General features: G+C 38.7%; 1 protein-coding gene across 1 annotated transcript in view; it reads left to right on the top strand.

Annotated features, from left to right (window-relative positions):
• Positions 1 to 12,396, top strand: part of AUTS2 (activator of transcription and developmental regulator AUTS2) — a 1,114,904-nt gene that overhangs the window by 491,547 nt on the left and 610,961 nt on the right. Inside the window, 1 exon segment of the mRNA XM_029220383.1 lies at positions 1,747 to 1,848. Coding sequence (XP_029076216.1) covers positions 1,747 to 1,848 — 102 coding nt within the window.

Here is a 12,396-nt window from a genome sequence, read left to right as displayed (position 1 = left end):
AAAGGTACAAGGAATGCTGATTTGGATTCATTCTCCATTCATCTTGGTTCATCTTCCCCGATGGTCCCAGAGTCACATGAAAACCTGCAGGCAAAAGGTTTGCTACCTGTTACCTGTTCTGCTCTCTGAAGTTCCCTGCTACCCGGAAATATGGGGCTTGTGTTTTGCTTGAGACTTTCCATGCTCTGATCCATACCCGCCTCTCTCCTGTTTCTTCCTATTTCCTCCCAAAAGGAGCTCTATTTCAGATAAGACTCCTGATCATTTCCTAGCATGTTGCTTTCCCTGTCTTTTCTTTCTAACTTTCTCCCATCAAGAGTATCTTTTCCTCCCCTTTCAGCCGTATGAGCTCAATCTGCTTTTAAAATCCAAGGCTTCAGACATCACCTTTCCTCCTAACATCACTGACTCGTTTTTTGGTTATCATTTAGGATGTATGTATTTCCTTGTGTTGCTATATTTGTTTGTCTTGCACTGTCTTTCTCTTGCTAGATTGAGAACATTGTAAAGGTGCCATGTGTTGTAACTTACATCACATTGCTTGGGTTCTCTGCAAATGTGGTTGGTGATGACATTATAGACTAATGGTCCATATGAAGTTGACTCATAGTCTTGTATAGACTAATGGTTTGCTCTTGTGTTTTGTGTGTTTGTTCATTTTGAATGGAAAACCAGATCTGGCTAAATGTGTACAACATCCTGAACGTGAAAATCAGAGCCAAGTAAATGTGTAGAAACTGCTAAATAAAAGCTTTGTGTAAGAGCAGAGACGTTTTAATTTGGTTAAGCACCATATCTCTAGCTCTTACTATCAGGCTCAAATGTGGTACTTAATACATATTTGTTGAATGGATGCTGGTTTAATTTACTTAAGCTGTAGGTCTTAATTTGGTATTTTAAAATATCTTTAGAATATTGTCTCAAAAAACAGGATCATTGTCTCCCTAGTGCATAAAGGATAATATACAGAATCTCATCATCTTATCTGAGGAGAAGAAAACCTTGTTTTATATTCTGTTTTGTCATTTCTTTTTTTTTTTATTTCTTTTTTTGGCTGCGTTGGGTCTTCATTGCTGCGTGCGGGATATCTCTAGTTGCAGTGTGCCGGGGCTACTATTTGTTGCGTTGCGCGGGCTTCTCATTGCGGTGACTTCTCTTGTTGCAGAGCATGGGCTCTAGGCCCACGGCCTCAGTAGTTGTGGCTCGTGGGCTCTAGAGTGCAGGCTCAGTAGTTGTGGTGCACGGGCTTAGTTGCTCTGCGGCATGTGGGATCTTCCCGGACCAGGGATGGAACCTGTGTCCCCTGCGTTGGCAGGGGGAATCTTAACCACTGTGACATCAAGGAAGTCCCTGTTGTTTCTTTCTTTCTTTCTTTCTTTTTTTCCCCAGAAGAGGACAGAGGAAATAAGATGGGAAATCATATTTGGTATAACCTAGATTGGAAAAATCTCAGGAAAGATTACCCTCCAAGATTTATGTTAAACTTTTCAAGTTTATTGAAGTTTATTGAAGGGCTGCTGCAGTCTTTTATCTACATTGACACTTTATGGTAAATGTTGTACTTATCCTACCCTCCATGTTTCTTTCTATGGCAGCTTACCTGGTACTATTCAGAAGCTGAGAAAAATGCTAAAGATTAGGACCTTAAATTTTTCACCTTTGACAAGGCTTAAGGAATAGGGGTGAAGGAGCAGTTGTGTGAGATCACTGACACTTTTCTTTTTTTCTCTTTTCTTCTGCCTTCAGCTCAAGCCAGGGCAGAACAGCTGCAGGGACAGTGACAGTGAAAGTGCCAGTGGAGAATCCAAGGGCTTCCACAGGAGCAGCTCTCGGGAAAGGCTCAGCGATGTAAGTTAAAAAAAAAACAAACAAAAAACTAAACAAAACCACCAGGTCACACATTCCTTGGGTTCGATTTCAATTTTCCACCACTCTCATCCCTTCACATCACTTTGTAAATATCCAGGCATTATTACACTTCATCCTTTATTTTATTTATTTATTTATTTTTTTTTGCGGTACGCAGGCCTCTCACTGTTGTGGCCTCTCCCGTTGCGGAGCACAGGCTCCGGACGCGCAGGCTCAGCGGCCATGGCTCACGGGCCCAGCCGCTCTGCGGCATGTGGGATCTACCCGGACCAGGGCACGAACCCGTGTCCCCTGCATCGGCAGGCAGACTCTCAACCACTGCGCCACCAGGGAAGCTCCACTTCATCCTTTCTTGGCATATAAACATTTGAACATTGCTTTGTAGTGTCATTCTGTTTTCTGGTTTGACCTAATATGTGTTTTAACAAATTATAAGGTTGGTGGGAGTATTTGTCAGCTTAGAAACAATAGATTACAAAAGGAAGTGATAATACTTTTAATATCAGTGTTACAAATGAAAGAAGTAGTCTGGCAGCGCTACAACTGGGAGATAACATATTTAACTATGGGCTTTTTGTCATTTCTTCATGCATGAGCTTGGTTAACAACCTTTTTTTTTATTATTATTATTTTATTTTATTCCTGCTGGAAGGGATGACTAACCAGCCACTTAAAGAGAAGGAATTAAATTTCCTGACTGATGTCTGGAGGAAAAACCCTCATGAGCACACATCATACCTCTTAAGGAGGTCTGTCAGCCTTCTAGACCTGGCTCTAACCACTCTCCAGCCTCCTGTGCACCAGGCTGAGAACCATCTGGCCCTCTTTGGGCCTCTTGCATTCTTCCCTAGTGTGTTATATAACAGGATTCTTGACCCATTTTTGCACCTGAGGGCAACATTTTAAAACTTTCTTTTAAAATAGAACAAGTAGGGAGCAATTATTATTAGTGATAACTGAGAAAGGAACATTAACATATTGAGACAGTACTCTTTTTTTCCACAATTTTTTTGGTTTATTTGCAAAAGAATTTATTATTAGCTGAAGAAAATAATTCCAAAATAATTTGGATAGCCATTGAACATTCTCAGAAATAACACTATTTCCCCTTTTGTGGTTAGCATACTCAATTTAGGAAATTTTGTTTTTCTCTTCCCTTCCATTCTCTTCTTCTCTTCTTTTCCCCTCTCCCTCTCTCCTCCCTGCCATCCTTCCTCCCTCCCTCCCTTCCTTCTTCCCAGCTATAGATTACCCTTCAGTCACCACAGGTGGTGACTTCAGGATTCTAAGCATCTTTCTTTTTTCTTTTTAAGTTGAGTTATAATTAATACACAGTATTACATTAGTTTCAGGTGTACAGCATAGTGGTTCAGTATTTTTATACATTATGAAATGATGACCACAATAATCTAGTTTTCATCCATCACCATACGAATTTGTTACAGTGTCATTGACTATATTCCCTATCTGCACATTACATCCCCATGATGTATTTGTCTTATAACTGGAAGTCTGTTCCTCTTAATTCCCTTCACTGATCTTGTCTGCCCAGCACCCCCCCACAGCCACCTCCCTCCTCTTTGGCAACCACTGGTTTGTTCTCCATATCTATGAGTCTGTTTCTGTTCTGTTTTGTTTGTTCATTTGTTTTATTTTGTAGATTTCACATATAAGTGAAATCATATGGTACTCATTTTTCTCTGTCTGACTTACTTCATTTAGCATGACACCCTCCTGTCCGTTCATGTTGCTGCCAGTGACTAGAATTCATTTTTTTTTATAGCTGAGTAATCTTCCATTGTGTGTGTGTGTCTGTGTATCACATCTTCTTTATTCATTTATCTGTTGATGAACATTTAGGTTGCTTCCATATCTTAGCTGTTGTATATAGTGCTGCAATGAATGTTAGGGGTACATAGATGTTTTTGAATTAGTGTTTTTGTTTTCTTTGGATAAATACCCAGAAGTAGAGTTGCTGGATCATATGGTAGTTCTATTTTTAGTTTTCTGAGGGATCTCCATACTGCTTTCCATAGCAGCTGCACAAATTAACATTCCCACCAGTAGTTCACAGTGCTTCCCTTTTCTGCACATTCTCACCAACGCTTATTTCTTATCTTTTTGAGAATAGCCATTCTGACAAGAATGAGGTGGCATCTCATTGTGGTATTGATTTGCATGTCCCTGATGATTAGTGATGTTAAGCATCTTTCATGTGCCTGTTGGCCATCTGTATGTCTCCTTTGGAAAATGTCTATTTAGGTCCTCTGCCTATTTTTTAATCAGTTTGGTAATTGTTTTGATATTGAGTTATATGACTTCTTTATACATTTTGGATACCAATCCCTTATCAGATACATCATTTGCAAATATCTTCTCCCATTCAGTAGGTTACCTTTTTGTTTTGTTGATAGTTTCTTCACTGTGCAAAAAGCTTTTTGTTTGATGTAGTCCCATTTGTTTATTTTTGCTTTTTTTGTTGCCCTTGCCTGAGGAGGTATGTCCAAAAAAAAAAAAATGCTAAGACTACTGTCAAAGAGATTACCACCTGTGTTTTCTTCTAGGAATGTTATGGTTTCAGGTGTTATATTTAAATTTTTAATTCATTCTGAGTTTATTTTTCTATACAGTGTGAGAAAGTGGTGCAGTTTCATTCTTTTGCATGTTGCTGTTCCGTTTTCCTAACACTATTTATTAAGGAAACTGTCTTTTCCCTACCATATATTCTTGCCTCCTTTGTCATAGATTAATTGACCATATGAGTGTGGGTTTATTTCTGGAATCTCTGTTCCATTGACCCATGTGTCTGTTTTTGTGCTAGTACCATACTGTGTTGATTACTGTACCTTTGTAGTATACTTTCAAGTCTGGGGGCATGATACCTTCAGCTTTGTTCTTCTTTCTCAGTATAGGCATATAGACCAATAGAATAGAATTGAGAGTTCATAAATAAACCCATATATCTATGGCCAAGTAATTTTTGTTGTTGTTGTTGTTTTTTGTGGTATGTGGGCCTCTCACTGTTGTGGCCTCTTCCGCTGCCTAGCACAGGCTCCGGACGCGTAGACTCAGCGGCCATGGCTCACGCGCCCAGCTGCTCCGCGGCATGTGGGATCCTCCCGGACTGGGGCGCGAACCCATGTCCCCTGCATCGGCAAGCGGACTCTCAACCACTGCGCCACCAGGGAAGCCCTGGCCAAGTAATTTTTGACACAAGTTTTACATCCATTCAATTGGGAAAGAATTTTCTCTTCAACAGGTGGTGCTGGGACAACTGGTTTTTCCCATGCAAAAGAATGAAGTTGGGCCCCTACATCACACCATGTACAAAAATTAACTCAAAATGAATAAATGACCTAAGTATAAGAGCTAAAGCCATAGAATTCTTAGAAGAAAACATGTGGGCAAATCTTCATGACCTTGAATTTGGCAGTGGATTTTTAGATGTGACATCAAAAGCACAAGCAACAAAAGAGAAAATACATACGTTGGACTTCATCAAAATTAAATACTTTTGTGCATCAATGGGCATTATCAAGAAAGTGAAAAGAAAAGCTACAGAATGGGAGAAAAATATTTGAAAATCATATAACTGATAAGTGTTTAATATACAGAATATGTAAAAAGCTCCTAAACTCAAGAACAAAAAGATAAACAACAGAATTCAAAAATGGGCAAAGGGCTTGAATTGACATTTATGCAAAGAAGATATACAAATGACCAATAAGCGCATGAAACATGCTCATCATTATAGTCCTTAGGGAAATGCAAACCAAAACCATAATGAGATATCACTTCACAGCTACTAGGATAGTTATAATTTTAAAGAATGGAAAATAACAAGTTGGCATGAACATAGAGAAATTGAAACCCTTGTACATGCTGGTGGGAATGTAAAATGTTGCAGCCACTGTGGAAAACAGCTTGGCAGTTCCTCAGAAAGCTAAACAGAGAATTACCATACACCTCACCAATTCCAATTTTAGGTATATACCCAAACACCAGGTACTTAAAGAGATACTTATATGCCAGTTTTCATTGTAGCATCATTTATAATAACCAAAAAATAGAAACATCCCAAGTGTCCATCAGCAGGTGAATGGATCAACAAAAAGTGGCATATATGGACACTAGAATATTAGCCATAAAAAGGAATTAAGTTCAAACCTTGAAAACATTATGCTAAGTGAAATAATCTAGACATTAAAGGATAAATATTGTCTGATTCCACTTACATGAGGTATCGAGAATATATCAAGAATATGCAAATTCCTAGAGACAGAAAGTAGAAAGGGAGTTACCAAGGACTAGTGGTAGGGGTGGGGGACTGTGAGAGATGGGAGTTATTGTTTAATCGTAACAGAATTTTTGTTTGTGATGATGAAATAGTCTTGGAAATAGTTTTGATGATTGCATAGCATTGTGAATGTAATTAATGCCACTGAATTGTATACTTAAAAATGGTTAAAATGTTAACTTTATTGTATATATATATTTATTTTACCATAATAAAAAATTTGAAAAATATTAGGGCTGTAACAATCTTGCCAATCTCGTGTCAAGCCAATCTGTGATCTACTTTGAGTTTATATTGCTTATCATTAAAATTCATATTTCTTGCAACACTATTAAAAGATGAAAGAAGGAGAAATGACACACATAAAAAAAAGGAAAGGAAGAAAAAGAAGTAGTTGGCTTTTAGTGAGTTGTTTCAAAACCTCCAGTCACTATTTCCTGCACGTGAGCAGTTGTGAGGTTGCAGAGTCTTACCTCAGGGCCAATGCAATCTAAAATCTTCTAAGATGAAAGCCTTTGACAAGTCAAGCCGCAAAACGACTCTTTTGGATATCAGGGCAACATCTACCCACACAATATTTTAAAGAATAAAGATGCTTCCATTTTTTCTTAAAAGAGAATTAGTAATTAATTACTTTAATGACTATCAGAAAATGAGGAGGTGGAGTTTGTTAAAATATCTCCATGTCTCTTATCACCATGCTTGTGCTTTCATTACTTTCTTGAACATATGGAAAATAGTTATTATTAACCATTTTAATGCCCTTAATCTACTAATTGTGTCATCTGTGTCATTTGTGAGTCTGTTTCTGTTGATTGGTTTTTCTCCTTCTTATGGATTGTATTTTTCTGGCTTTTTTGCATGCCTGACACTTTTTTTGGGGGGATGCCAAATATTGTGAAGTTTTTTTTGTTGAGTGCTGGGTATTTTGGGTTTCCATAAATATTCTTAAGCTTTATTCTGGGCTACTATTATGCCACTTGGAAATAATATTTTGATTTTTTTCTGAGGTTTATATTTATGCTTTTCTGGGTGGAACATTCAGAACAGCCTTTAGCCTAAAGCTCATTTTTCCCCAGTACTGAATACTCTGCCTAATTTCTGATGTGTTACAAGGTTTCTCCACTCTGGCTGATGGGAATACCAGTTGTTCCCTGCCCTCTGTGACTCTGGCATTCGTTCTGCCTGCTCCTTTTCAGTGGTCATTTCCCTTGCCTTGGGTACTTTTCACCCACAGATGTGCTGATATGGACTCAGGTGAAGATGAGAGGGAAGCCTTCTGCAGGTTTCCTGATTCTCTCACTGTGAGCCTCTCTTTTCTCCCATCCTCTGCTTTGCAAATTACAGCTGACTTGGCTTCCTCTTACTATCAACTCTGTCTTCTCAACTTAGGGATGCTTCTGGGATCCACCTGGGTTACCCCCAACCACCCGACTATGGCATGAAAACTCTCTTCAGACAGCAAGCTGGGGCAACTGTAAAATTTATTTCATTTGCTTTCTGTCTCTCTAAGATCACAGCACTGCCTATTGCCCAACTTCTAAAAAACCTTTTTTTCCCACACATTTTGTCTAGTTTTTTAGTTGCTTAAGGTGTTAGACTGAATTTGATCCCTGTTAGTCCAGGTTGCCCACTCTGGATTTTCAGCTGAGATAAAACTCCCTTTAAGTCTTCCACTCACTTTAGTGATATTTTTAGGAGCTGTGGCAGTTAAGACTTACTCTCAAGTGCAGCTAATCAAGATTACTGTATTATTCCAGCTTTTTTTTTTTTTTTTTTTTTAAACTGGACAGGCAAAAAGAGTAAGAATGAAGAATTCCAGTGTGGCTGGAGAATTTGACTCATGGGTGAAGCTTAAAACCAAATGTGCTTGGTTTTTTCTAAATTACATATCCCCAAACTACATTGCCAGGAGGGAATAATAGTTTACGAGGACTCTCACATTGATCAAGGAGACATAGTAACTTGTTTAGATTAGTCACTAAGGAAAAAGTTAAGGGAAATAATTGAATATATAAATATTCATAGTGAGTTATTCAAGGGGGAAAATATTGCTTCTGACTTATACAGAATTTTGTAAGTGAGGAAGTTTTCAAAACTCAGGGCCTAAACTTAGTAAATAAAAGCCTCAAATTTTGAAGTGATCATAGGCATTCATTACAAACACACCAAGTTTTAACAGCTATTTTGCTGTTTATTATCCATGTGACCTTGAGCAAAAAACTTGATCTTTCCAAGCCTTGGTTTCTTTACCTGTGAAATGGGGGTCGTTTCATCTGCCTTGTTAGGTTTCTTTTAAAAGATTACCTGGTACTGTGTGTTTGAATCACGTAACAGTTCTTGGCATACCCAGTGTGCTCGTAAGTATTTATTCCCTTTCTTTCTGCATCAGATTTACACCTACCTTAGGAGCCTTCTCTACCCCTTCTGATTTGAGTTCCCTTGCAGTGGTCAATTCGACAAGACCTGCTTATCTCAATCATGACAAACACCATTCTTCCTCCCAAATAAAATCCTCATTATTCTATGTCTCCTTACCTATTTTTCTCAAACTTGAACTCCCTCTCTTATTTCCTTGTCTCCGTATTGGATCCCAGAGCTAGTGTCTTCAAAATCGAGCCCTGTTCCTTCCTCTGTCTTACTTATCCTGTTTACTTCGTCACTCTGCTTTATTTACTGACTTTATTTCTGAAGAGGCATTTGGCTATGGTTATTCTCTCCTTGACATGACTGATGCTTCAGATGCCCTCATCATTTCTTACACAGATGATTCCCGTGGCCTCTCAGTGATGTGATCTGACGCATTTCTGTTTCCTTTGCCCTGTACTCGACAAAGCTTCCACAGTTGTTTTTCTAAGAGTCAGAGCTCACTATTAAACTTTCTTCTTTAAGATCCTTTGCAGGCACACTCCTGAGGTTATAAGCAGAGCCCTCCACTAGGACATATGAAGCTACCTCTTCATCCTCCCTCTCTCCCTCTACTTCCCAATGGTTTCTACCTTATACTTGTTCCTTCTGGACTGCTCTTTTTTTTTTTTCTTAAATAATATAAACTTTCAAATTTTCCTATTTTTGTTTCTTTTGTCTCCTTTTTTTTTTTTTTCTCTCTTTTCCTTCTGCAGTTCCTATGTCACTTCCTCTAGCAAACTCTTGCTACCACCCTGTGGAAGTAAACCTTTTTAATGCTTTATTCAGATAACTACCTGGATATGACTCTAGTGTCTCTCTGAAAGAATTTTGGGCCAGGATTTTAATTATGAAAAGGCAGACACATATTTCATACTTTTAAAACTTTCAAGATGTTGAAGGAATTGAAGCATTTCAGAAATTAGGTGAAAAGGGATTGAATTCTAGTAAGTATTGTGCTACACAGTTCTCTAATATTATTGTTCTGTAGCTCTTTAGTCTATTTAATATCACAGTTGAGGCATTTCTTCTGCTGCTTCTTGAGACACCCCTTCTACCTCGAATCTCCCAAGTTTGGGGGGTTTTATTGATTTATCTATGCCACTGTGCCATTATCCATCCATCTATGCAGGCATCTTTCCTAGCCTCCTTTTTCCCACCTAACACCCAAACATTTATTGTTAGGTTTACTAGTTACTGTTAAGGAAGAAGTAGACAAAGGACACACCATCAATGAACTTCCCTTTATTTAAGAAGAAAATCTAATCCAGACCTGTGACAGACTCTTGATATTCTGTTTCTCCTTTCTCTTCTTTTTCTGTTTTTGCCATATTTTCATTTTCCCTACCAGTTTGTTTATGCCTTTTGCCTTTCCTGTATCATGTTTTTATGTGTTTTCTTGGATAGTCAGTGTTTTGATTGTCCAGAAATATTTATCAAATACCTTTTAAGTGTCAGGTATAGTTCTGGGCACTTGAGATTGAATGGTGAACAAGATGAAGCCTCTGCCCTCGTGAAGCTTCTACTCTATTGAGGCAGGCAAATAGAAAACCTGTGAGCAAATGATAACATTGTTTTTGATGTGTAATACATTTTGTGAAGTAAACTAAACAGTAGTGGGGGGTGGCAGAGCGTGTGCTGCCACTTTAACTGGAGTGATTGGATTAGTCCTTTCTTTCTTTTTTTTTTTTTTTAAATATTTATTTATATGGTTGCACCGAGTCTTAGTTGTGGCTCACAGGCTCTTTAGTTGCGGCACGTGAACTCTTAGTTGCGGCATGCATGTGGGATCTAGTTCCCTGACCAGGGATTGAATCTGGGCCCTCTGCATTGGGAACGCAGACTCTTATCCACTGTGTCACCAGGGAAGTCCCTGGATTAGTCCTTTCTGTTTTGGTGATTTTTGAACTGAAGTCTGAATGACGAAAGGAAGAACATCTAGGCAACAGGAGTGACAAGGTCATGGCCCTGAGTCAGGACATATTTAAGGGGAAGAAAAAAGGCCAGTGTGGCTAGAGCAGAGTGAATGAACACAGGGGCTGGTCACATAATATCTTCTAGCTCATGGTAAGGAGGCTAAGTACTGTATTAGTTTCCTGGGTGGCTGTAATGCATGACCACAAGCCGGGGAGCTTAAAACAACAGAAATCTATTATCTCGTAGTTTGTAAGGCTAGAAGTCCAACATTAAGGTGTCAGCAGGGCCATCATTTCTCTGAAGTCTCCAGAGAGGAGTCTTTCCTGTCTTCTCCCAGCTTCTGATGGCTTCTCACAATCATTGGTGTTCTTGGCTTATAATGACATCACTTCGATGTGTGCTTCTCTTCATGTGGGCATCAACTCTATTTGTAGCTCTTTATGTCTTCTCCTCTTCTTATAAGGAGAGCAGTCATTGGATTTAGGGCCCACCTTAATCCAGTATGACCTCAACTTAATTACATCTGCAAAGTCCCTATTTCCAAACAAGGTCATTATATCAGTCAGGGCTCTCAAGAGAAACAGAGCCAAAATGATGTATAGACATATACAGTTATGGAGGCTGACAAGTCTCAAAATGTGTAGTCAGCAAGCTGGACTCCTAGGAGAGCTGATGGTTAGATCCAGTCTGAGTCCAAAAGTCTGAACAAACCCTAAAGACGAGAAGGATTGACACCCAGGAAAAGTCTGTGTTTCAGTTTGAGTCTAAAAGCAGGAAAAAACTGTTGTCCCAGGTTGAAGGCTGAGACAGACAGAGGAATTCCCTCTTATTCTGAGTATGGTCATCCCTTTTGTCCTATTAAACTGACTGGATGAGGCCCACCCTAGGGAGGGCTTTACTTAGCCTGTTGATTTAAATGTTAAACTCATCCAAAAACACCCTCATGGTAACACCCAGAATAATGTTTGAGCAACTATCTGGGTACCCAGTGGCCTAGTCAAGCTGACGCATAAAATTAACCCTCACAATCACATTTTGAGGTTCCAAGCAGGCCCTATAATTTTAGGGGAACACTATTTAACCCACTATATATATAGGTTAGTATTTAAAAAGCCTCTCAAAGATGTTAGAAGGAATTGTTGTTAACAATTTTTCCTTTACAATGTTTACTTTTCCTTTTCTATGAAGAAATGCAGGTAAACATGAACACAAGGGTGAAATTAGGGAAAGGAGTTGGAAGGCTGTTGAATATAGATGAGAGCTGGTAACAGTTGGAGATGGGCTATAACAGAGGGTTGAAAATTGAATTTGGAAGTGACCATTTCCATACCTGTTGCTTTTTTCAAGTTGTGCCCCCATTTTTACTTCCACTAGTAGCTCATTTCTCCATTTAAATATAGTTTGCATCTTTGTAAGTTATTAGTAATCTTACCTCCAAGGCACATTTCTTAGGATTAAGATTTTAGGTTCTTTAAATTGTCATTGCTTTCTAAACCACTACAGAAAGTAATTGAGCTTGTCTTGTGACCTTTGTAAGAAACATAGTTGGCCAAGTGATTCTTAGCATGATCCTTCTGCTTTTTACTCCCAAGAGAGAAAAGCATAACATGGAGGTGGGTAGGCAGGGATGTCAGACACAAATGATGATTTGGAAGAATTTTAAATTATTCTATTTAAATTAGCCCTAGGGTCAGAGCATGCATTTTCCTCTTGGGGTGGAATGCACATCTATCCCATACTTAGGGAGCCTTAATAGTAGCCATGGCCTCTTTGTGTAGATCTCTGATGAATGGAGTACATCTATTTTGGATGGATAATCGATTTGTGAAATCCCTTGTTGTAGGTAAGCTGTTAAAACAGAAATGTTAACTTCATGAGTTTAATGAGTAGCTTCAATGATGACTTAA

Source organism: Monodon monoceros, unplaced genomic scaffold, assembly GCF_005190385.1.
Source record: "Monodon monoceros isolate NGI ecotype Baffin Bay Population unplaced genomic scaffold, NGI_Narwhal_1 Super_Scaffold_13, whole genome shotgun sequence".
NCBI classification, from domain to species: Eukaryota; Metazoa; Chordata; class Mammalia; order Artiodactyla; family Monodontidae; genus Monodon; species Monodon monoceros.
The sequence above is the reverse complement of the archived record's forward strand: the minus strand, read 5'-3'. Positions and strand labels throughout refer to the sequence as shown.